A 27,496-nucleotide genomic window follows, 5' to 3' on the forward strand; every position below is an offset into this window, starting at 1 on the left:
GCTTTGTTTCTTACCTATGGGTGATAGCTCTGCCACACTGCCGATGTAGGGACCCTCTAAGAACTTGGGCTCACTGTCGTTGATGTCCTGGACCTTGATGACAAACTCGGACTCTGGTTCAAGAGGATCGTTGGAGAGCAGCACGCGGGCCTGAGCCCTCAGTGTGTAAAAGGCTTTCTCTTCCCGGTCCAGTCTCTCTGTGGCATGGATGTCTCCCGTTAGCTCATCGATGATGAAGATGGAACCCGCGCCCTCTCCAGAAATCGTGTACTTGATGTTGCCTTCCCCCTCATCGGAGTCTGTATGGATCTGTTGATTGATACAAAAGAAACAATGGTTTATTCATGGCTTTAATTTTAATCCCATGGAATCCTTAACTCCAATAAAATAGATTTAGATCATATTTCTCTTCAACAGCCAAGAAGTTTTGTTAGAAAGCTAAGATAAAATAGCTATGATCAGCAACTTTATGGTCAATTATGTATAAGGCATACAGAGGATCAAAATGTAATTTTCCCAGATCTCAACGTAACAGAAAAACAAAATTACAACAAACAGCGGACACAACGGATGAAAATAGTATAAAAACGTAAAGGAAATGTGCCGAAGCTGCCTGGAATATGTTTTTTACAAACATAATAGGGAAACAAAACAGAAAAAGGTCAAACTATCAAGCACATTCCTGCTCTTGGTCTGTTTTGCCTGAAAACCAGTGAATGAATGTGAGAGACTTGAACATTGAACAAAATTAAGCCTCATTTACACTCTACATCCAATACACATATCGAACATCAGAGCTCTCTGCTTGTACTCAGTGTTCATTTTGTACGTTTCTCTGCAGGTCTCCTGGAAGCTAACAGTTTCGGAACAAATGTTGCAATACCATCTGATATCCTGGGGGCAGTGTAGCCAACAGTTCAAGCCTGGCCAGCTTAACACAAAGAAAAGTATTCTTTGGAAAATGGCGGCAGTTTTTAAGGAAAGATTGTGCAAGCTGTTTAGCAACTATAAATAAATATACGTATATATATATATATACTGTATATGATGTTACCTCGCCAGACAGGCGACAGACAGACAGCTACAACAAAACAGCTGGGCAGAGATCGAAAGCAAAGGAGAAGTGGAGGTCGGTGCAAGACTGCGCCCTCTGGTGGATTCATTTATAACGTCTATTCAATGGGAGCACATGGGTAGTGACGGTTTTACCAATTAAAGTGTATTTTCATAAGGGAAGTTTAAAAAGTGACTTTACTGGTTAAAATGGAAATACCACAGGCAGTAATTTGGATGGAACAAGGAAATGTTTTTCTTTTTGAGAAATTGCAGATGAAAATAATTATACTGCATTTTTAGCATATCAATTATCCAACATTAGCCAACTGGAACAAGACATTCAAGCTGTCCTTAATTTTTTCATGACTATACTTGAAAAACTAAGAGCACTTGATTAGAAAGCTTCTCTGAAAAAAAAAAATGTTAACACTAAAAAGCTAAAAATGTTTGAAAGCACGATACAAGTCAAGTTTTTCTTTCCATAACAAAACCAAATCTGTTGTTTTTTTTAAACCAGAATGCATGTTGCCTTAAATACCTAAAATACTTGAGACCTGGTCTTCAGGTCTTTATTCTAGTGTAGAGGAGTTTAAAGTTATTTTAATTTTATTTTTATGCCTTTATTAGAGATAGGACAGTAGATTGAGTTAGAAATCATTGTAGAGAGAAAGAGAGAGAGAGAGTGGGGAATGACTTAATTTGGGAAAGTAGCCTCAGGTCGGATTCAAACCCGAGCCGCCCGCTTGGAGGACTATAACCTCCTTACATGGGGGACACAAGTCACCCACTAGTCCACCAGTGTATGGAGTTTAATGTCCTTAAGTGAAAATCATAAATCCTTTATCTACCAAAAGTGTGCTTCATAAAAAAATCATTAGATGCTTTACAAGTGCTGCCTTCTGTAATTTAACCAGATTCAAGTATTGTTTTTTTTTCAGAGAACATTCCAAGGCAAGCTAAGAGGTATTGACTAAAAGATGGGCTCTTTAAAGCTTTCTTCAGTCTAAGCAGACAAGAAAAAAGTGTCTAAACTTCATATCAGGACTTCAGAACATGTGAGCACACCTGAGACAGCTCAGGTCACTAATTAGTATTATTGAGCAGCAGGTAATTAGTGCAGCATATCTAGAATGTGGACATCATGAATTGAGATTCTTCACTCATTTTCCTTTAAGTCACAACCACTGCGAGTACTAATGGTTTGTGTAATTGATAGTTGTCAGAAAATGACACTTGGTCATCAGCTGTGACCAAAATAAATGAGAACAGTTCCCTTATCTTACTCCACAGCAGCATTGGCTTAAGGCCTTCTCAGAGCTCCCCATGGAGCAGCCATCAACATTGTCTGGGGAAAAAAAAAAAGACACCACAGCTCTAGTGATGATTTACACCTTTTCTGCACGCTTGCCCTTCACAGGGTTGTGACGCCCCAAACTAGGAGATCAAAGTCATTTCAAAGATTGTAAAAGGTAGAAACATGGAGGTGGCAGGGCTGAAAAAGTGAACTTAAAAGAGCCCTTGTAAATCAGAGCTATAGTTCCCCCCCTTATGTGATTAGAAGACATTCCAGAGGCAGCAATAGGAGCAGCATTGGTCCCCCATCCCAACCTCCCCTTTGGCTTTTTAGCGAGCACTAAACCTGCTCTATCTCACTCTCCCTCGCTCACCTACTATCTGAAATTATAATTCAGTGCCGTCTATGCAGTGTAACTGCGGTTCAATCTACTGAGCAGACTGGGGGAGAGGGGAAATCGCCCCGGCCTCCCTGGTTAATATTTTATAAAGGCTTAATTAAATACGGGCTTCTATCACCCTCGCGGGGGTTTTCATTAAGTATTTGTCGTAAAACTGTGGAATAATGCAAGCCCGCTCCTTCATATTGCTTCACTCATCCATTTTTCCCCACTCCCATTTCTATCTACCTGTTTCTACCTCCCCCCTCCCCCCACCGTCCCACCCTGAATCATCCTGAAGACAAATACATGAAGAGTCAGGGAAAATATAGTGCCAGATCCTTTGGAAATATCAATATTTCAGTCATAATAAAATAAGTTTCATTGGTCCAAAGTGTGAGAGTTATCCAATAAAAAATGTGCATAGTCATGCATCACTGGGTTTGTTTCCCCCAGACAATCTCTCTCTGCATTTTCCAAATTAGATTAAACAGACAAGAATGTGTGTGAAATGTTGTCATCATGTGTTAATTCAATTGCACAAATGCTGGCACAATGCATGCAAGAGCCTACCTACTGGACATGTGTGCACCCAGCCACACACCCACCTTCATACCGAGCATGGTTGCAAACAAACCAACACACACACGCACGTACACATCCACACTAAGTGTGTTCATCATTCGGCTGGGATGATGCGATTTCTCCCCCCTCAGGCTGGATATACCCATCCGTCTGTCAGTCTATCCTCACTGGAGTGATTCAAGTTGGCAGCTTGAAAAACACACACACTACGCTTAGCTAAGTCATTCTCTGCAAACTAAAGGTCAGAGCCAGGACGTCACTCCCTTAGCAAAAAATAATAACCAGGAGTGGCAAACGTGCCCTTAACACATTTACACGAGAGGAAGATGGGGGAAAAAAAAAAACCTCTCTAAAGCTGCTGAGAAAGAAAATCGTAGCTGCTTCAACGGTTTAGATTTTAGACCATCTTCCTGAGCTCTCTATGGTTTAGATTACTCTGCTGTTTTATCTGCTTGATACAGTAATCATTTTGGCAGGATTTCACAAGAATTTTCTGTGATTGGCGAGGCCGAAAATGCCTGAATTGCATTGCAACCTTGTTTTTTTAGGTTGCAATGCAAGCAGCAATGTTTTCAGCCTTTTTTTTTTTTTTTACTGTAAAATGCTTCCAACTAAGCCAGCTATTGGCTGTTTGTCTCTGACATCACTTCCAGTCAATTTATGTGTCACTAAATTGTTACTAGAGTATATTGACAATGAGCTGTTTTATTTTACGCTGCGTTGACACATCATGGTTGTATGCATATGCCCAACAGACTACATGCTATTCTTATTACCTTAATGATGTTCGATACCGCTGCAAGTTATTATATATTTAAAAAACTGACCCGAATGTATTCAGGAAAAAGAAGAAATGATATTTTCCTCCTTGAGAGAGAACAGCAGCTTCAGTCTGCCTGAGTTCAGTATAACAATAGATTGGAGAAGTGATGTGATTATGGTACTTTCTCCCACAGTGAAAATGGGCCACTATTGAAATCAGTTGTTGTAAGAATACAGCTCAAGCTGACTTCACTTGTCCCACTGCAGGATGGGAGTTTATACTGAGATGTGTGTCATTGCATTTAAAAGCAGTAGCACAGGTTTTTTCACAAGTACAGAAAGTTGTATTTGATTCAATTAATCAATCTTTATTTGTACAAATGTGTTTTTCTGACATATCCGCCGCCAGCACCGAGGGGCCACGCGGCCTCGGGTGCGGGGAACTCAAAACCGGTAATGATCCTTCCGCAGGTTCACCTACGGAAACCTTGTTACGACTTTTACTTCCTCAATTCAGACCAAATGTTATCTCAAGACACTTTACAAAAAGAGCAGGTACAAAACCTTTGCTCATACTCCGAAATCTGTCTTTAGAGTTTGAAACTTTTCAGCATGTAATGATATGCATGAAGAATTAACCAAAACATTATCGGAAGGCTTGTTGGGCGTCCTTCCTTTACAGTATGTGTCAGCAAGACCGCCCTTTAGGGGGGATAAAGGGAGCTCTCTGGGGCCCAGTCACATGGGGAGGGCCCACAGAGGTTGGACAAAACATGGTCCATCCTAGTTTTAAGCAACAATGACCACATTTTATTTCACACCTAAATACTCAGGATTTACCACCAATTGGTGATTACCAATACCACCCAAAAAAACCCCATTTCATTTATTGTTGCTTTAGTAAAATGAACCCTCCATCAAAATATAGACCCCCTCTTCTAAAAATGATATGAACCTTTTTTTTTGTAATGTTACCGACGTGACATAAGTGTTATGCCAGTTAGTTCGGAATGAGTATGGTTTTTCCAGGACCTGCACAAGGTTAGGATGCCAAAGAGAAAGAAGAAGAAAAGGAGGGGGCTTGCTTGGGGCATTTGACCCCAACAAGAACTTGTTGACAAGCTTATTTCAGTCAGCTCCAGAGGCTGATTGGAGCCAGTCAGAGGGAGCTAATGTTAGCCAGGAGGTTAGCACTTACACTACTGATCAAATGTGCATACGTTGATACAATTAAATAATTTCCTGGGAGGGTCAATTCAATAAAGCTTTTAGGGGGCCCAGCCATTTCTGCGGGCGGGCCTGTGCGTCAGTATGCGACCAAGATTGTTTCACTGTGAAGGTTGGAGGAGACTTGCAGGGGTGGGAGAGAAGTGAGAAGGAGCTACTGCCTGAGGAGAAAGGGACTGGTAATTGCTGGTGTTTTAAAACAATAGGAAGTCAGTGATTGTTGCTCGGCTCATTGATTTGAAAAACTTATCAATGCAGCGGCACAGCCTGTGACATGCAGCTCATTCAGACAATTAGGGTGGTTTTGCAACACTAAGCGTCTTACTGCCACAGTTTGCTGAACATTCCTTCCTCCTCCTTAGTCTTAATCAAATCTGAACACACGCATGAAAAACATATTTTCTATTTAGTGAGAGTTACACAAAAAGTAAACAGCAATTGCTACTAGCTAATTTGGCAAAACTCTGATGGTGCAGTTTGGCCAAATGCTAACACACACTTGCTCCTAAAAGCAGGTCTAATGCTTGAGCTTTCAGCATGTTTAATGAGGCACTGATTCAATAGCAACGTTATGATGTCTATTAAATCTACCAGAACACTATGGGCACTTTTGAAACACAAAATATAGACAAATGCTTCAATAAAGCCATGGACTGGCTGAGCCAGCTCTTCGTCTTCTGACACATCAGTTTAATTTCTGTGTCTGGACACCAAATAACAATAGATAACAGTTGAATTGAACTAAAATAACATTGGGAACATAATACTGTCAGTAAACAATATAATCTCAGTTAAATCTCCCAATGCATTATGGGAACTGAAGACACATAGAGAGCGTACGGGTGCTACAAATGAACCCACCTGATCATCTCCCAGTTAAAATCATGATAGAGAATAATAACAGGAGTAACAAATTCAAAATTGTTTCATATTGCGCTCGTTATCTTTTCATCTATCCATTTACAGATATATTAAAAATAACCCTAACCCAGAACACAAACATTCCTTCATGTAGTTGTTTTTTAGAATCCATTTTAAAATGCTATTAATTGTTTTTAAGTCACTGCATGGTCTTGATCCCTTCTTGTTTATCAGAGTTTTTAACCCCTTAGACCCCAACACGATCAATCAGGTCCTCTGAGCAGTCTCTCCTTGTCGTCTCTCAAACTCAGCGGAAACTCAGGGGCAACCTTCTCAGTTGCAGGTCCGCGTCTGTGGAATCAATTGCCTCCCCTAATCAAAGGCGCTAACTCATTCAATTAATTCAAAGCACAATTCAAAACCCATCCTTTGTTACTGTTGGCTGTTGTAAATGTACATTAAAATAATTTCACTTTTAACTCAACTAAAGTGTCAAGATATTTGTTTGGATCTGTTTACTTTTGAACACTTGATTTCTTTTGAATTCATTAAAATAAGGTTTTCGCCAAGTCATTATGGGTTATGTTTAGCAGTATGAAGTCTAATAAAACCAAAAGGATCCTTTTCCTTTCATCTTACTTAACTAGCGTATTTAAAGGTAAGTAAGTCTCATTTGTCTGCATCTTCCTGAAACAAGCAATCATTCCGAATTAACTCGGCTGCTGAAACGTCAGAGCATCTTCATCTGAGAATATTCTTCGTAAAAAGAGATTACTTGAAGGCTAGTATAGAAAGACCGTTTAAATTATCTTGACATACATAGGCCTACATACTGGATATGATTAAACAACTCACATTTAATACAGTAGATAGGCTTTATTGAAAAAAATAATCCTTTAAATGTGGTAAAAATGTGTATTTTCCCAAGCAAAGCAATTATTATGATTCATTGTCTGACTTTTTGTCAAACTTTCTGCGAGTAGTAGTTAGCAATGTCTCATGTGTTACAGTGGAGGGTCTGTGCGGTGACTCAGGGGACGCTGAGGTTGTTGATGCCCTGTCAGGTTCACCTTTGGGTCACAGCAAAGTGTCGAGCTGTCACTGTTAGCTAACCTGCTAGAGGGGATGACATATGAGTCACATGCAGGGACGCAAAGTTTCCTTCGTCTTATGTCGTCAGCTCTTTTGTGCATTCAAAGTATGAAGAAAGTTAATGTATGTATTAACAAGTGTGTATTTGATATCGGGCGGGTGGCTTACATTTGGAAACTTCTGCAGCACAAGTAAATAAGAACCAGCCTCTCATGACAGATATAAAAAATAAAAATAAAAGGGTTGGGAGACATTTGGGGAGCGTGGTTTAACACTTCCAGTGAAGATATCAGAGCGTGGGCCCCAGTGAATCCTCGGTTTATTGAGGCTTTCAAAGCGCGAGCAAATTGGCTGTCTTATATTTAAGTCTGTGTAATCAGGAGTAGAACCCTGCCACATTTCACCGCAGCTTGTCAAGCTCTCTGATCTTAACAGCTTCAAAGTGTTAACAAGGTGACAGTATCAGAGGCGGCCTAGGTGGAGACAGCTGTAAGGGAAGGAAGGGTACAGACCATGAGTGAGAAGGAGTTAGAAAAGGGGGGGGGGTGTAAATGGTAGCATATAATGGAGGGAGGAAAAGAAAGAGAAGAAAGGGGGGGGCGGGGAGAGAAGAGAATGTCAAATGAGGGGGTATGGCGATAATTTGATGGGAGATAGACCTACAGAAGCTTAGACAGCAGAGAGCAGAGGGAGGTACAGAGAGAGGAGAAAAAATAACATCACATTTAAAAAAAGAAAATGGTCAAAATAATTCCAAAAGATGACAAATCAGAGTAAACAAAAGGCTTTTCTCGTCCTTTAAACATCGGAAACGTGGTTCCCTTAAATACCGTGTCCTGTTTCTGTTTTTTTCTCCATTCCTCCAACGCTAATCTGTTTTGTTCCTCGTTGATGACAGCCGTGTCATGTCGTTACAGTTGGACCTAGATTTGACTAATTATAGCTCGGATCATTACAACAGGGAGAATTGCTTTAACAGGCGTAGTACGAGCATTTTTTTCTGTCGTCTGATTGGCCGTGTCTGTGGCCAAATGCTTTTTTCCCCCCCTCTCATTCATAAACTCACACACGATATTAAAGTGATGCCACCAAGGGGAACTCACTCAGGAATGATGTGAAACAAAAGGAAAATGTTTTTATTTCATTTTTTTGTTCTGTAGTACTTTAAGAAGGCAGGAGGAGACAAGCCGGAAACCTGGAGAAGATGGGCAGTGACTGGCCATCACTGCTGACCTGCCAACCGGACGGTGTTGTGGGTTCAGGGTCGAATATCCGGTGAATGTTGGTCACCCCCTGACGACATCTTCTCCTGGTTAAAAGCTGCAGTCACAAGTGACTGAAGGTGCAGGCATTTGGATGTATCCTATAGTATAGTTCTATAAATCTTTCTAACCACCTACCTTTGCTGAAAGAAACTACACTTCCAAATGAACATTCAATTCAGTATGCTTATTTTGCTGTATTTTGCCAAAGAAAAGAAAACACCATAAATCAAAGTGATATTCCTCATAAGGATTTAGACGCTTTGGTGAACAAAACTGATGACACCATCTGTTTCATTTGGCTTAAATTTGAATGCGGAGAGAGAGAAAAAAAGAGACAAGGAAGCACTGGACACTGACTGTACTAGCATTTTCTTTTCTATTCATGCTGAGGCAGAATAAGGAAATCATTGCCAGACACATCCATAAAGATCAGAGCTCTGGGAGGATACATGAAACTGTACATAAATTCTTGAACTACATTTTGTGCTGCAGTAATATAAAAGCGTGTTCATAGAGTTCAAGTATCTCCCTCTCTATTACACACACATGAACACACACACTCTATGGATTTTATTTCTGACCGTTTTTGTCAAAAAAAAAAAAAGGGGGACAGAAACACGACTGAGGAGTGAAAGAATATGTCATTTCTGCCTCTTTACCTCCTTTAACAGCAGGCGTTCAGGATTATCTGGGCTGAAAAGCAGCACTGTGTCCTACAAAAGCGCACTTAGGATGGCTTCCAAGTTTCCTTTTTATTACGGCACAGTTTCTAAAAAGTAGCGGCCAAGAAAAAAAAATAGTGTTGTATCATTTAAGTCCACATGGGGTTTATAATCTAAATGTACTGACCAAAGCCAGCACTTTAATGTCATGTGAGTGACCGTTTTTATGGGAGAATCTTGATTTCATTAGAAGAGTAGCGGCAGTGACAGTGGGAGACGGAGCGAGCTTGGCAAGTTTGCTGAGTTGGAGTTAAGTAATATGAAGAAGAAGAAGAAGAAGAAGGGGGGAAAAAAAGCTTGTTGTAATTATCCAGTACAGAGGCACACACTGCTTGGCCCTAATCCTCTGCTGCTCAAATAAAAGTGTTGATACCAAAAGTCCAGCAGAGTCCATTTGTGTGTGAGAGGGTGTTACACAGAAAAAAAATCACATCCACACTCACATACACACACCATTAACAAGCACCGCTAACGTTACCCAGTCAAATGAAGTCCAATACTTTCAGATGATTTTATTAATAAAATCATCCCTCCTCACCTCCTGCTGTGCTGCTCCCTCACTCCCTTCAGCCCCTTTTATATCAGTCCAATGCCTTCCATATAGCACCCTGTCCTGTAATGAATCACAAGCCACTGTTTGAAGTCTCTTCTTCCCCGGTCTCCTTTTGCAGCCTTCCCTCTTCCTTCATTTCTCTCCTAATGTATTGCTCAATTTTTCTCAATCTCTCCATCTCACAGCAGACTGACATTACTGCCCATTGGCACTCTTGTCGGTGTTGCCAGCAGGGATGCAGCAAAATCACAATGGCACACAAATTATAGCCAAAGGATAATAATTCCATAACACCAGGGCCCTGCTACAGAGAACATTTCCATTCATGCGTATGAATAGATGGATCAATATATGCAAACGCAATATAAGCTGGTCAATGTCCATGTCTTAATGATTAGAAACAAGGAGGATCTCCTGATTGATGTGTGTGATTCATCGCTGGATCTCATGCTGTCTGCATTAATATGCTGTCTTTTCATATCACGTCCTATGTAAGGCAATTGAATCGTACATGCTGTCCGCTCTCATCAGCTCGCCAAGGTTCGTTTGAGGAACGGCTGATGAATGGGATGTGAATGAAAAGAGGGGTGAAAAAAAAAACGATGAAGGCAGACATATATTCCCAAATGGACTTATGGCACCAAGATGATAGCAAGCAGATCGTATTTGACACATGCTCGTTGGATTAGAAAAAATAACATTCACTAATCACATATCAGGGTGTCAAGACATCGTTAACATCAAGAGAGGAGGGCATCTCTGAGGCTGTACCAGCTGAAATAAATAGCATCATATTAAGAACTTTGGTGCTACTGGAACCAAAATTGGAACAGTTGTAAAGGTAATTTACTGTTAAGGTTTTCCAAATTAGTTTCATAACAGATTTTAAGACAACAGTCATATCTGAGAGGCAGTTTTCTGGACTCTAAGGACTCTAAATATTTGAGAACATCTGCCTCCAAAGTAGCTGCGATCAGCTGAGTGTTTATGGTCTGTTATTCTTGCTTTAGTCGATTCTTTTTGCAAATTAAATGGAACACCCACCATGATAGTTCTTGGGCCATTAGGAATCCCTGCTTTTAGCACAGATCTGTGTTGACCCTATGTCAAGGGAACTTTTTTATCTTCTGTCACATTTTTTTGCATTATTCACCGGTTGATAGCCTGGGCTTTCAATTTTGTATCATCTTAAAGATCCAACTTAGCTGCTTCACCACCAACTGATCGAGTGTTTTACATTTGGAAAGCTTTTTCATGTGAAGTGTCAGCAGGAAACACCGGTTTGCATTATAAGCAGCCCATGGACTTTTGCAACTTTCAGAGACTCAACAGCCCACCAAAGTACAGCAGGTCAGAGAACAATGCTTGTTAGATAACAATGAGAACAGGAGTACTTCTAGCCGTAGGAGTGAAACAAAACTCAAAACCGCAGGAACCCTGCATTGTACAGGTGCTGCAAAACCAGGGGTTGCTGAAGGTACACACTCTTGTGAATTTGGCTGCTACTTAAGTGGCATGAGTTCACAGTTATGCCATGACAGGACCAATCATAAAACACTATATGTCAGAGTATACTGTATATTTACCAGCCATGTTGTTGGACAAACTATTACAAAGCCATGTGATCCAATACAACAGCTCTACCAGCAGTTCTGCCATTACCAATCGAATGAACACCAAATCTGACATTGAGACCACCACAGACTAAAAGTGTCAAGTCCAAATTTAATTCCTTGATACATATACAGTGTTCTACAGAGTGAGTCATTTGAGAGCTCCATCCAATTATATTTTCCCAGAAGGCACATCTGAGTCATTTCATTCCTGTCAAAATCATCATAGTTTGTCTTTCATGTAAACTGGATTAATAGAGAGGTTTCTATGGGAAGTTGTCAGTTTATGTTACAATTATATAAAGACTAGACCAGAATAGTGCCATTCTTCTGCACCTCTTTGTTGAATAAAATATGTCTAACTCAGGGTGAGTACTTGAACCACTTAAGTGGATACAATTATAAGCAGGAGAGAGTAAAAATGGAAACCATGTCATTGTAGTAACAATGACTTTACTGCACTCAAACTGGAGAGATTGCACTGCCTACAAAAATAACTTGCGTGCGTCACTATGTATAGAAACCATGTTGAACAACAAGTCTGGGTATCTTTTTCATATAGTTATTCAATCTATGAAGAGATATCTGCTCTAGAAGCCTATTTGAATTGTTGTTTTTAATTGTGTACTACAGGTTTTAAAACTTCCTTTTAATGTTGGCAAGTAAAACCAGGGTTAGTATTGTGTTTGACATGAAAGAATCCTAAATACATCCTGAGGTAGTTTTGTTTTTTAACCTCTTTATTTTCAAAAGCAACAGTTCAAGCGATTCTTTATAAAAAAAACTGCCCTTAAAAATGTAGATGACTTACCTTTCCCACATAAAGCGGCTCTGTTCCTGTGTACTCCTCCACCACAAAAAACTGGTTCCACACCCATCCTCTCTTTACTCGCTCAAGTGATGAGGGTCCTTGTTCCTGTCTACTCTCTCCTGAGACCGAACCACTAGTCCTTGAGGCCTCGCACCAGCCAAAACTACAACAGTTAAGAAGACCCATTGCCGCTAACAGTCTACAAGCTCCTGCTGTCCAAAAAGGAGCCATCTTTATATTAAAAAAGAAAAAGTGTGAAAAGAAAAAACAAAGAAATCCAACCTGGGTCTACATGTAAGATAAAAGTTTCATGCAGACAGGAAGACTTCTTCTGTTGTACTTTTCCGACAAATAAAAACTCCACCAGGGCAAACTTAAAAGGTCCTTGTTTGAGAACTTCAAAGTTAATCCATGGGTTCAGGAATAATCTGAAGTTATCTGCTGAATACAGAACAGGTCATGGAGCATATTGGATTCCTACCACCTGCGGAGTTCCTGTTGGTGTTGTAACATCGTTGGTCATGCTGATTCTTTAGAGTATACCTGACTCACTTTGTAGAGTTTCTGTTATTTTTCAAAGTATGACCTCAAGAAGGAAAACAAACAAAGTCAAAAATAACTTTCAAGTAGAATTTTTCAAGGCAAGAAAAAAGAAGATTTCACCAGAATGGCTCACTGATCGCTGCAGACACTAGGGGAGGAAAGGGGATACAGTGGCATGTAAAAGCGATGGTTCCCATCCTTTCTTGACTGCTTCTCTTCCGTCCGCTGGTTAGTACGTACTTGGGTGATAATTAAGCTGTCCAAAAGTCACTGTTCAACTTTTTTTCCAGAGAAAACTCTTCTGTAATCCACTTCCTTGAAAATTCATGACGAGTTTTGTCTCCCGAAGCGGAATCCTTGAACCAAGAAAAGGTCGACTAATTTTACTGTTGGTGATTTCTTTGATCTTTGATGGCTTTTCCCTTCAGAACAAACTAGTGGTCCAGAAAGTTCATACTTCAAAAGGTCCTAAGATACTTCTTTGGCCATCTTGAGAACTCCATCAATGATTCAAAGGAAGGGAAAGGACAAACCTGCAAGACAGAAACAAAAATCCTTATTATCATGATTGCAGTTTAGGCAAAATGAGAAACAGTTTTATTCCCTTCTGAAAGCATTAATCAGTCATTGAATGTAGATCACATATTCTGTATTTTCTGTAATTTGAAAGTGATTCACTACAATACAAATAGTGCGGGGATATGCTGCACTTTACGAACAAGAAAGAAAGAAATCCCCTAACACTACATTCCTGTTTGCCTTTCTTTTGCCTTTGTGTGTTTCAAGCTACAACATCTCTAATATGTTGGATTTGTAAGGATTGTCTGGAGAAAACTGTTTTCCAACAGTGATTCTTGTGTTCAGCAAGATTTCTAACAATATGCTGTGTGCTGGAGAGCGATGGCAGAGCACTAAAAAGAGGACAGCAAACCAGGTGTGTGGAAAATAGGAAGGAAAGAGAGAGAGCCAGAGAGCGGAAGGAGAGAGAGAAAGAGAGGTCATTGTTCATCACACAGCAGACCCAAAGCATCTGTCTGCCTTTCGCCTGGCTGATGGAGCGGCCCTAACATCAGCCAGCTGATTAATTGCATGAGGGAGCACTAATTGGATAAAAGTATTAATCAATTAATTGTATCCAATGAGGCAACAACCCTCTAATACTTCAGACAAACATTGGAAAGCAGCAGGAGGAGGGGCGGATACGGTGCTTGGGTTGTTGTGAAACATGCACAGAGGTTAGAGAGAAAGACAGAGCTACTGGAGCAGACACACAAGTTAGAGGAAGGAGGGTTGAATGAAAAAGAGCCAGACAAAGAGAAAATGAAAATGAAAGAAAAAAAAACAGTAAAATAAAAAGAAGTAAGTGGAAGGCTCCAAGAGAAAGCTGGACGGACTATGTTGTGTTGCGTGTGGCTGTGGTTGTGATTAATGGTTTCTTTGACACGTTCAGAACAAAAGGCGGCCGACAGAAAAGGAGAAACAATAACATTTAGTATGTCTCTGGCACTGCGACCTCGAGAAAAGGAAGATTGCAACACCAGTGGAAGAAAAGCTCTTCAGGCCTGCAGGTGGTTTAACCTATTGTATTTCTGCCGGCCAGGAGAGGACTTCTAATCTCGCTCTCTTCCTGCCCAGCAGCTTGCTTGGAGCTTCCGGAAATAATTCCTTCTCAGACTGTTGGTTCAGGCAATGTCCGTGGTATTGGAAACGGACTGCTCTGGGGGTGTCCAATCTCCAGAGAGAAACAGTTCGAGAGCAGAACTCTTCGTTCACTCAGGACAGTTGGTGTTGTTAATAGTGGAACTCTGTGGGGATTTGACCGTGTAATATTTTGGTGACGTCATGGTGATGTCGTGTTCAGTTGTGTGATTCAGGAGTTGATGTACACCAAACTGAGAGGCAATGCAGAAGTCTAATATAATATGACAGTTATAAGGTGACTAAGACAGATCTGGGATGGTTCTCTTGGAGCAGGGTAGAGGCTGCCTTTCCCTTCGGACATAAATACCTACTTATATTACTCAATTCATTACCCACAAAACCCAAATCATAAAAATGAAATAATAATATGGGGGGGAGGGGGACTTTGAGGGACAGTTTAATGACCTTTGTTTTAGTGTCTGAGAAAATATTTCTGACCAAAGAATTCAAAATTCATGTTTGTTTGAGGCTTGTGAAAGCAGATAGAAATAGCCCTCTACAATGTTATACTCCTCCTCTTGAACAGTCTATTGTCTTGACAACAACCTCTCACCTGTTTATAGATCAGCTGTAAGTGTATTCAGAAAACATTGGTATATTCTGTCTGGGGACCCCACTGTCGGGGTAGAGTTTATTCATACCGTTTTTTGCCACTAAAGAATAAGAGTTATTTAAGGGAAATACACAGGCAGATTTCTATGGGCCCACCCATTTTTAAGATCTTTTATATCTGTTAATGTTAAGATAGTTTGAAATGTGATGCTATGATCAAATTGGAATCTTTTTTTTTAAATCCCAAGGCAGGCAAAAAAATGAAAGCAAGAGGAGGTAGACTTACATATAGGAGAACATTCTGACTTCACATGTTCAAGTGCCAATGTGGGTTTTACTATGTGGGCAAGACACAAAGAAATAGAGAAATAGGATTCCTGATAATAGTATAAGGGCAGCAACTGAACAGTAATAATAGATAAGTGGTTCATTTAATCCAGACACAACAGATCTACTGGTGATGGAGATTGTAGGCTATGGTTCATGGGAGACTGAGACTGTAAGACCATCTCCAAAGAGAGTCAAGAAGGAGTACTGATAATTCTTAAATGCTTAAACAGTAACTCTTCCTTTGTTTTGAAATTAATTGAGATGGGTGTTATTGTTGCTACTCATTTGTGTGATGAATTTAACTCTTGCGCATAATGATGCTTTCTGTTTTCATTGATGTTGTTTTCATATGCAAATATATGCATTTCAATTCTGTAGTTAGTGCAGACGCGGAGCACAACACGAGATGTTTTTACTATTGTATTGAACTGTCTTACTACTATTTTGTTTGGTAGTATTTGTTTTAAGATCTGTATGAGCTGTGTGTTAATCACTGGCTGGTTCCCTGCTGTGATTTAATAGGAGTTATACTTACAAACGTCTCAGAAATGCAGAGGAAAGCCTTGGGCTGAACGGATTTTGTTTCCTCTGCTCTTGTGCATCATTAAAAGCATTACATACTTATTTGCAAGTACTGACAACTTAATTAGCTAATTCTGTGTTTTTGGGGTCAGTGCACAGTATACTCTAAAGACATCTGACTGTAGCAAAGCTGGTAGTTAGGATGCCTGGGTCTTTTTGTACTTTAAAGATGGATTGTGTCAACGCAGTAAAATACCATCAACAATGTAGTGAAATATGATTGACCTTGAGTACGTCAATAGTATTCCTTCTTCAAATACCATTCCTCCTTACATTGAAATCTATATTAAGTCACTGACTTTGGACATAATGCTTTAAGTAGAAAATAATGAAAATGTAGTCTTTTAGCCAAACACTCAAACAAGCATTATGTGTTTCATAAGAGGTATGTACAACTGTTTCAATGGTTCTGAAGGACTACCTAAGGCTAAAAAGGAGCTTTGATGGAGTGGTTTCACTTTATCAGTTGCAAAAGCATTACAGTATGTTTTAAGTAATTGGCTTAACAAAGATCTAATCCATTCACAGTTTTCTTCACCTGTTTTATGATTACACCTGACCTCAAGAATCATTCAGTGAACATGTACAATCATGGACATCCAATCCACGATGAGCCTGCCAACAGATCTGTGAAGCAGCAAGTGGTTACTGTTAGATACAGTATACTCCAATATCAAAACACTTTTTATAAAAGCCTTCAGAGTGTGAGTTGAAAATATGTTTTTTTTTCTATTAAATGTGCTTCATGTTTTAGTGAACAATTCAGCTCAATGATTGACATGACTCCTCGTCATGAGTTACATATTTTAAAATCAATTTCTATGACTGTGGATGGGCGCATGCATGCAAATTCTGAAGCAACGTGCAACTTTGATTTAAGTAAGTAGGCTATCGTTTTCTACACAGTATTGAAACTATATTTTTGTTATATGCCCCCTCAAGCCAGGTAAGGTAACTGATGCTTTTTTCAGAGAATATAAGTCCATAAAATAAACATTTACCCAGTTTAAGGTGACATTTGGGGGGAGAAAATGCCCACTTCAAGTTTTCCTAGATATAGATACAGATACTGCTATCTGTATATCTCTAGCTCTGACCCCATTCTCCAAACACTACAGAAAGAAAATTCCACAGTCAAGAATAAAACCCATCTATCAACACAGATAGACTCTTCCCTTTGTGCCCTGAACTTATTGGTGTGACAGACCAACACCAGTGGTGCTCTGAGTTCCTTGGCACTGAGCATGCAGCTGCCTGTTTCCAGTAGGAGTGTGCTTGTTGGCAGTGATAGGCCTATTTTCAAAGATTCTTCTTTGATGGAGCTTTTTGCTCTGACAGCAGAGAGACTAAATGTGACCAGTGTCTTCTGATGCTGCCCTGTGCCCCTCAGTTAGATCCAACACTTGGCCCTGCACAGAATGATGGCCAATCCGTTCTGCCCGGCAGTGGGGCTGACACACTATTATCATTCTCTGCTAGTGTAGGACTGTGTCCCCATGCAACCATGCCACCCCTATTGTGATGTTAAAGACCAAGTTCCAACATTTCTGTCTCCAATTCCACAGACCCTGTAAGCTAAGACTGCAGCTTGCTGTCTGCAAACATGAAAAAACTGATCTTCATAAATATCATCTATCATATCTCCCAATATTTATTCGAAGGTGTAGTCACAAAAAAGCACGTCTTCGAAAGCAGAACTATTTGCTCCAAAAGCCCCCCATGAAGGTGACAATCGCTGTTGCAAGCAACTGCTTACAATGTCAGAAATGAAGAACTTAATTTGTTGAAAAACATCCCTTCTTTTTATATATGGCCATTTTAAATAAAGCCAAATCAATTTCGCACAAAACTTTAGGCCTTGGAATTTTTTTGAAGGATACTTATTTGTATGGGATTTAAGTTCCATAGAGCTAACACTTCACAATATTGTTTAAAAATCATGTAGGTTTTCAAGTACAAAAGAAGTCAAAGAGAAGGGTCATCTTTGAAAACAATCATGAATATTTGCAAAATGAAAAGAGTAGAATTGTTTGGAACTTTACAAAAGGGGGGGAACTCATCTAACCACCCTAGCTTGACTTAAATTGATTCAAAAAAATCTTTTTAAGTTTTCCAATTAGATATGTTTGAGCTATGGAGTGATAACTTCAAAGAAATAAAAAAAAACATAGAGTTTATTCCACTGTGGCTCCAAGGCAAACAGCATCGGGAGGATATAATTAATTCGTTTTTGCCTATCTACACTTTCCCTGTTCCCTTACAGTAGACTTAACAGTGCGGCAGGCAGTTTGAATATGTTTAATTAGAGAGCATTTGTATCAAATATTTTTCTGCATGCACCAACGGCCCAGAAGTTGCTTTGCAAACTGAAACATTTGCTAAGCACCAACTGCTTGGTATCTAAAAACAAAATCCACACTCCTCCAATGAATCTCCGTCTGTTCTGCCTCCACACTCAGGGAATTTCAGTAAGAGTATACACATTCACTCGTAATTAGGTCTCAAAGTAGGAAACTTAGAAAGGGGGTGACTGAGAAGAAGACATTTTTGTTAGTTCGTTCTGGTTTCAGTCAAACTTGGCAATCACTACAGTGTAGTCAGCAGTCTTTAGTAGCGGAAGCAAATTAGTGGCATGTCAATTACTGCCCTTTCTTTTCTAGCAGTGGCCAGAAGTTGTTGTTGATGAAAAAAAATTGGCTGACATATTTGTCTCTCCCTGCATACCTCTCTTTTGCCTCTACAACTTCCCACCCCTCTCCTCTTCTCATCTTCCAATCCAAAGCTATTGGCAGGCACTGTGCAGCCATACGTGACCTATTAGAGCGCTGGATTGATTCTAGAGCGTGGCTGCAGCCTCTCATCAGTGGGCATGCCCAGAGCGAGCCCTTTGACAGCTGGCAGTGGACAGACGACAGCCAGGCAAGACTGATCACTGCGAACTGATAGGCATGGGGCCAATGGCCGGCAGACAGGCCTCTCTGTCTTTCTGACACACTGCTCAAATAAGCACAAACATTCACAGGCATGCAAGCAAGCAAAGGAGCAGTGTGTGTGTGTGTGTGTGTGTGTGTGTGAGTGTGCGCGCGTGTGTGATGCATCTGATGCGTGTGTGTGATGCATCTGATGCATCTGATGCACCCTGAACATGAAAACTACTTTTCTTAGCAACTTATTTTGTGCTAAATGTTTGCCCAAAACAAAAGGATACATGCATCACTGCTACGTCCATACTTAGCCCTTAATAAGAACTTTATTAGTTTGAAAGTTTTTTTTTTTTTTTTTTAAAACTTTATATTTTCGTCTAACAATGTATTTGTCTGTTTCATTCTAGATTTTGGCAGGAACAAGAGAGACGAGGAAAGGAAGAATCATGAAAAAGCCTTTCTTTACTGTCGGAAAATGTAGCCTCATTTCTAAGGGGTTTATCAAAAGTAAATACAAAAATTTGTCAAAGAAAGACCGAAAGGACATTTCACTAACAGTGAAAAAATATGTGAACGACTTACAACGAAATAGAGGGAACTTCTAGCAATGTTATTCTTTCCTGTAATTTTCCTGCAGCTATCAGAGGTTCAATATTGCGGATTACTTGAAATGTGCCACAAAGAGCTTGACTTCCAGCTGATTGGTCGGTCGTTTATTTCAGTCTATCTCCCAAACAACTTTTCACTCCCCCCACTTTTTTTCCCCACACTGTGATAAGCTTGTTATCTTTGCCTCTCTTCTTTGCCATTAGCCCACTCTCCTCTCTATTGTGCCTTCCCCTGACCAATTAGATTAGATGACACTTGTGTTGTGTGTGGAGTACGTTTCAGTATTGTGAATTACTGAGTGAAAAATATGAGGCAGCTTCTCTCCCCCCCCCCCCCCCCCATGGAAACACCTTTTAATTTTGGGTGAACATGATGATTCAGTCTCTGCAGTGATTGGTGCTGTTTGGCAAATGATGTCAGAGTTAAACAAAAATAGCTGGCTCATTCATCAGAGCCTGTAAGTTATTGCAAACAGAGACTCAAAGGCTGCTACAAAAGATGACAAAGCAGGCTGATGGCAACACCTCCTCAGATCCTTTAATGCACTGGCAGATCACAGGAACAGAGAGCTCTACAAGCGTCATGAAATTCCAATCCTTTGTTTCCCCCTTATGTTATGTTGTATTGGAAGGTTTTCAAAGAACCTCACCCTATGTTGGCGTGTCTATAAAACGCACCAAGGGACCAGCCCGGAGTATCAAAGCAATTATTGGGCATGAAGTTTTGTAGAGACAATCCTTACAATGATTGCTCTCACACACACACAATAGTGGATGGAGCCCTCTGACCCTGATCTCTGGAATTGTTTCTGAAGCACCACCATAAGGTTGACTGACTGATTTTGAGTGAAATAACTTGAAAATGATTGAAAAGGTAGATAGACCTGACGTTTGGTACAGATAGTGAAGAATCAGGATCATCATTGTTTTCCATTGAGTGCCATCAGTAGCGTTAGAGTTAGTAACCAGAATACAGTAACCACTATATAACCAGCTGTCTGTCTCACATCTCCCCTGTTCTGACATCCCTCCATTGGCTTCCTGTAAAATAAAAAAAACACTCTACAAGATCCTGTTAACTACATAAATGATCTTGCCTTCAGTTTCATTGCAGACCTCATCCTTACATATATCTGTGCTTGTCCAATCAAATCAATATAAATCAATTCATTGTACAATCTACAAAAAAAAAAAAAAAAATCCTGCCTTTTTTTTTGTTTGGTTTAGACCCCAACCTCTGGAATCATCTTAATCGATCAGATCTGTCAAATCTTTGGACTGCTCGAGGCTTCTTCAAATATTGCCATGCCTTTTGACAACATGGGCCTTTAGAATACATACAGCTCAACAACAGATACACAAAAACAGTACCAAACAAGCATTACAATAAAAAGAAGGAGCTATATATTATCATCAGAAATAATGAAAAGCATTTGCAGCATGAATTGTAAACACTGTATCTTGTTTACAGTTTCATAAAATAAAAACTGGCAGATATACTCTCAATAAAGGAGTGCAAAGGGCATAAAAACACAAGTTATAAGAGATGTTTGCACATTTGAGTGTGTTGAAATTAACGTGTTGAAACTCTCTTTTAGGTTTTTATATTCGGGAATCATTGTTAAAGCACTGTACATATTGTGTGTGTCAAGGTCTCAGGGCTGCAATGCTTTGTATAGCAATGTCGTTTCATTGCCACAAGTCTGCATGTTCTGTTGAACAAGAAAAAAAAATACAGTTTGAACTTGCTGTAATTCAGCAATCATAGGTATTGCTGAAATAGTATGCAGTCTGTGGTCAGCTCTTCCCATCAGAAGAAAGTTCAGGTCTGACTTCTAACATGACACTCTCTTACAGCTTTGCAGGATTGCTCCCAGAGTGCACTGCAGCTGTGAGTTATAGCCTCAAACCACATTTTGAACCATGCAATGTTTCGAGGCAGGGAAATGTAAAAAAAAAAAAGAAAAAAATACAACTCGTAGGATTGAATTTGCACATTAGTGAGGAATGTCATGCTTTAATTCCCATTTCATTTTTTTACAGACCATGTGTGTTGCAACTGGTCAGAAACGCTGTGTTCTCCTACAGAGCTGAAACTTTTCTTCCTTCATGGGAGGCTTGTATACTGAAACAATTTAAGTATTCAATGATCATTTGCAAACATACATTCACAAACATGGAAAAAAAAAATTCTCACAAAAATATGCACCTAAAATGTATGCAAACAATTTATTCTTGTATAGATTCAACACAACATGCAGTCTCCATCACCACTCCAAGCACAAGTTCCCTCCTCACTCTTCATCTCTCACCTTCCTTTACCATCTTATTTTGTATTCCATTCACCTCTTTTCCTTCTCTGTCTTTGTCTCTCTCCGTCTCTGTGTCTAACTCCCTGTCAACAAGTTCTAAAACCTATTGCTTTCCAGTCTTCCCCTCCCTCCTATTTCTACATGTCGATTTGTTTTGTTGTTTTATCCTGCAGCTTTTACCCACTCTTTTTTGTCTGTCACGTTGCCCTTTCACCTTTAATATCATCCCTCCTGCTGTTTGACCATCTATGTGATCATTCTCACAAGTTTCTCCTTTGCTCTCCATTGTTACTGTCACTTTTATTTGTTCTTTTATTGCCTTTTCTGTCTGTGTCGTGGTTAACAGTCTCTCCAACGCCCCATTTGCAGATACATCATCTGTCTCTCTTACAGTTATTGTCTTTCTTGTACTTCCTGTCCATCCCCAAGTAAATTCGACCATTTGAACTCTGCTACTGCAATGATTCCATAATGCTTAAATAATTGTTTTTTTAAACTGTGATGTCATTTCTATTAGTGTCTTTGAATACTTACGATTGCTTCAGTATGTGCAACCAAAGCTAAATGTTATTAAGTGAACTGACCATGATAATTGATATGAGTCTGGAAACACAATTTAAAATGTAAAAATGTTGGCTTTTGTTTCAAAAAAATGATTTACACAACATAAAGATGAAAAAGCAAAGTACACACATGAACATTTCTAGTTTTACTAAATCTGTCACATGTTTTTGAACATGTTTGGCCTTCCATAGCCATGACACTACTCGCGTCACGTGATGTGGCATGATGTGACACTTCCTGACATGATGTTAAAATGTACAACTTGATGACCCTAAAGGTTCCGGGCTTTTAAAAAGTGAGCTCCTTGTTCATGAGTCTAAACATCTTTCAAAAGGTCAGTGTTATATCTTGCTATGTTCTTGATGCTGTATCATTCAAAATATTTGTAATTGCCTTTACCTCCTCTCGTGTTTTCTACACATTCTTATACGCAAATATTTCTCTCAGCACAACATGACAAGTCAGTTCAGCTTGGTATCAGAGGGGAATACAGCTGCATCTTTCTATAATAACAACTTCTCATTTCAGGGGCCAAGGTGACAAAAAGCAGCACAAGTGATTACTATCTGAGGGAAGGAGTTTATATTTGGAAGTTAATAGCCTGAGGTTAACACATGGCTACATTTACTCCCCCCAGGCCCACTCACTCGCTAGCTCGCTACAGTATATCTCTGCCTCCGAATGATGTGTGCACTGATTTTGCATTTACACAAAACCATCCCTGTGTACACACAAACAAGAATGCACAGCTTAACACACACACACACACACACACACACACACACACACACACAAACACACACACACGGTAGATAGTGAGACAGACCCAGCTCCATCTTCCACTGCCAGAATCTCCCCATCAGATGGATGAAAGCTGCCATCAAAGCCGGGCCCAGGAGGAGTTCAGACAGTCTGCTTATTCGAGTGAACCCGACACCAGAGTCCAATCCCCTCTGCCATGCTTATTAAATAGCCTATTTTGTCATTTCCAATCCCAATTTGTCACAGTCACTTGGCTCAGCGGCCCTGTGCCATGTCACAGAAGGGTGGGGGAAAAAAAAAACAGGACCAGAGGCACAACAGAAAACATGTCTCATTCTGTAAACTGTTTATGTATCACTGGTAAAGTTTTAATGGACCGTTTTCTGCAAGTCTGACAAAACAGACAACATAAAAGGAAACACAAAAACAACACTTTGCTTTGGCATATACAGCAGGGTTGCCATGTAAACAAGAGCACTGGCTCATAGACGTCAAACAGGCAGAAATTATGAGTCCGCAACTCTGACAAACATTCAGTAATGACACAAATTTGTGCTCTCATTCCAGAGATGCCTTTGCATCATGATAATCGCTACATTCTCTCTCTTTATATTATTCTGTGTGTATCAAGCCTCTTTGTGGTGGAAGAATTAAAGTAGAGAGTCTTGACATCCGTCCATAGCAAAAAAACAAGTAGAAAATTGTTTCCAAATTTGACCCTTTGTCAAGCGCCGCCTTCATCAGGAAGTAACCCTCTGTCAAGCTCCGCCCCCTTTAGTAACTGTTACTAGGTCAGACAACCTTGCTTGTCACTGGACTCCTTCCCATTTGAAACAATTGAAAATGCCCCACAATTTGACAGACTTTCATTTTGATTGTATTGATTCCATTCTTCTTTATAAACTTGGCCTTAGGGAAAGAATAATTGTAGGATGTATGATGATAACTGATAAATCTCATCAGTGACCATTCCTGGAGCCTGAGGGCTGAAATTTCCCCGAATGTTAGTAACTGGGCTAAAAATACACAGTTAATAGTTATGTGCACAATTTGACCATCACAGCAATATCACTTTGCGCTAAATGTTACAGAACCATGCTGATGAAAAAAAGCGGTAAGCTAGGAGACAAGCCTGGCACCATGTATGGTCCTCCCCGGAGTCAAACGGGATGTTTGTTGTTTTATTATAGTTTAAAAACGCTGGGGACCATCGTCTACATGGTGCCAGGCTTGTCTCCTAGCATGTCTCCTAGGGCTGCTCTCATTGAATCCCCGCTCAGGTCGCTCACAGATGCGGGAGGGAGATGGGGAAGTGGATTTACTATCTAAACAACACCGGAGCCACAAGACTCCTCTCACCGGAGCTGTGTTTCACCGGGGCTATGCCCCACGCTCCATTGTGCGCAAACACAACTTTATAACATGTAGGGGGGAAAAACACAAGTTTGAGAAATGAGGTCTTGTTGAGCGGTAGCTTTGCTAAGTTGGCTGCCCGGCTACCGGCACTGTTGCCCGGCTTGAGTAGGCTGCGGGACTTCTGTCTGCCAGGATTTTGAACTTGTCAGGCCCGGGGCAGAGGGCTCTCCGTGGGTGATGTGTCAGTGTTTGATGACAGGGAGAATGTTAAACTGCTGCAAAGAGATGAGTAGCGAGTTCAACACGGACTCCGGGGATGGCGAAAGCACGAAGTGTCAGGCTGGGAAAGCGGGTGCAGAGGGATAAGTTGGAGCTGGAGCTCATAGCACCAGAGCTAGCACTAGCTCCAGGCATCCCAGGGCTAACAGCCACGGACCCACACTCGGCTCTCGTCCCAGATGTCAAAATCCCGGTCGGACTCGCTTTATCTCCGCGTTTCGGTAACATTGAAGTTATCCTGTGTCTTTCAACGATACAACTTCCCTATCTAAACATAACTTTCTGTTCCTAGCTGTCTCTCTTAATCTCTCATGTAAATAAACCGAAATGAACAGTTCCACAGCGCCCCTACAGGCCTGGAGCACTTCTGTTTAAGGCTGAACTTGCAGCGTTTCTGTGTTTGCTGTTGTTTTCTGGTTGTGTGTGTTTTTACTTAAGTTTGTGTCTTTGCAGCGCGTTTCAGCCTTTGCATTTGTTGTGGTAGTTTGCATTTGCTTTTGAATGTGCAGCATTTCTAGATATGCAGCATGTTTTTCTAAATGTATGTCGTTTCATCAGTTGCTGATCGTTTGACCCCTACCGGCCACCGTAGTAATAGCTTTCAAACACATGCCTACATTTGCCTTCATTATTCACAATCTGCACGACTTCACTTTTAGTCACCCACAGCTTTAACAGCTTTATACAATGCAGTTCTTTCACCTCATCACTGTCCCAACATTACTTTTGACTAGTAGGAATCTTTGGCTGTCTCACAGTTGCATTGGATCTCGATTCTTGGGGTCACAATTCGATTCAGAATCGATTCTCAATTCAAAACGATTCTGGATTCATGGATTCAAAGTCTATTTTTGAATGAGTACATACTCCAGGATCTACTCTGGTCGTCTGTGAGACTGGCTGAATTTATTGCTGCTCCATTTGGCATTCTACTGAGTTAAGCTAGCCTTAGCAATTAGTAGGGAGTGACTGATTAGCCACAAAAAAATTTGCAGATTTTTGGAAGTTATGAACCTATTTAAAATCTCAGTATAAGAATCTGGATTTTTACATAAATAGATTTTTTTCCCACCTCTTCTTTTGACTGATCACAACCTCTGCCTCAATTCAAACAACCTTTGCTCAAACATCTAACACATTCTACCCGTCTGAATGAATCAATCCCACAGTAGTTTAACAAGGTCCCAGACTCCTTGGTGTTTGTCTGCCAAACAACTGGCATTTACTCCGGCAGCATGCTAGATGGACAATACTTCTGTTTGGGTCTCTCTCTCTCTCCTTCCAAACTGGACTCTCTATTCTGAATCCCAAACCCAATGCAAGTCAATGATATGCAGCTGAGCATGACTGGGGAGAACAAAATCTGCATTGACAAAGGGAACTGTCTAGAGAATGGGTGCTGCCTTGCATTAGGCTGCTGTGTTTGCATACAGGTTATAATGAGAGGTGACATATTGTCAGTGCCTTGCTAAAGCTGCTCCGCTAATTACACCAATTGCTGCTCTTCCACCCCCGCCCCTCCCTGCCCCCACCCTCGCTTTTGCTTCAAAACTACCCCGCCACCTCCACTGTCCCCCCCCCTCCTTTCCTTCCCTCCCATGCCAATACTGCTGCTACTCTTCAAAACTCAAAAGCTTCCACCCACATACCAAGACGAGTCTGCGCCCACTCTCATTACATCCGTTCATTCTGCTTAAAAACATTTCTTTCCTTTCCCTCTGTCTCTGCCTGTTTGTCTCCGTCTTTCTGTCTTCCTCCCTTTTTTTCTTCTGTTTCCTCTCCCCATTGGTATAGCCTTTGTGCCCGTACATGCCAGTGTCCACTGCTGCTGCACACCCCCCTCCTTGGCTGTGCTGCCAGCTGCACAATTACTAAATCGCTCATCTCACGGGTGGCTGGCGCTCTGTATCCCCAGCTTTGGCCAGGAGAGAGCATGAGAGAAAGAGAATAAGAAAGAGAGAGAGAGAGAGAGAGAGAGAGAGAGAGAGAGAGAGGAGTGTAGAGAAAGAGAGAGAGAAAGAGGTAGTGTATGAATGAAACAATGAAAAAGAAAAGGGCAGTGGACTGGGATCCGACTGGACTAAAAGCCTGTGCCAAAAGCTTGCTCCTCCTCGACTTTTTGTGTGTCTCGTGAAAGACAGGTGATGGTGGAGGTAGTTGACAGCTGTCAGTGCACATGGGCCCCTGATGGTGGAAGAGCGCTGGTGTCTGTCAACACACTGCTCCGACTCTGCCCTTAACTGCGGGCCGACTATACTTAGGACCCTCTCAGGACAAGTGCAGATCACTGGAGCCTTTCAGAGCTGCTTCCAGCCCATGCAAATGCAAAAACTAAGCGACCTGGATGGACCGCCGTGATGCCAACTATTTGAGTATCTCGCAGAACAAGTATGACAGTTTGCCTTGCTCTTTCCATGAAAGGAAGCTCAATGCATCATGGATCAGGAGGCTAGTCAGGGAGATGAGGGATTTGCATCACACAGTGAGCGTTTCAGAAAAACTGAATCAGACTTTGCACACTACCCGCAGGTGCACTTGGCATGGAGTCCTGATAACATCTGCCTGTAAATGTGTGTGACCGTGCCATGAGCTCTGCTGTCCTGTGCAACCTGTGTGGCTGTGTGGAGCTGTTATAGAGGATAGAATTTGCATGATCAGGGATATTCATTTTTCCAGGCAAAATATATAATTTAAAAAAGGACATGTGGGCATAGTAGACATAGAATACTATGTCATCCAATTTTTCTCTTTTTTCCAATTTCC

The 27,496-nt window shown here is 40.7% G+C and overlaps 1 protein-coding gene across 2 annotated transcripts in view; it reads right to left on the reverse strand.

Annotated features, from left to right (window-relative positions):
- The window catches only part of LOC109980871 (cadherin-22), a 186,867-nt gene that overhangs the window by 78,369 nt on the left and 81,002 nt on the right, over positions 1-27,496 (reverse strand). For both annotated transcript variants that reach the window (XM_020629420.3, XM_065954658.1), the window contains 2 exons: positions 12,221-13,296; positions 15-309 (listed from right to left, as the gene is read on the reverse strand). In XM_020629420.3, the coding sequence (XP_020485076.1) occupies positions 15-309; positions 12,221-12,451 (526 nt within the window). In that variant the 5' untranslated portion in view covers positions 12,452-13,296. The remainder of the gene's footprint in view (positions 1-14; positions 310-12,220; positions 13,297-27,496) is intronic.

Source organism: Labrus bergylta, chromosome 5, assembly GCF_963930695.1.
Source record: "Labrus bergylta chromosome 5, fLabBer1.1, whole genome shotgun sequence".
Lineage (NCBI taxonomy): Eukaryota > Metazoa > Chordata > Actinopteri > Labriformes > Labridae > Labrus > Labrus bergylta.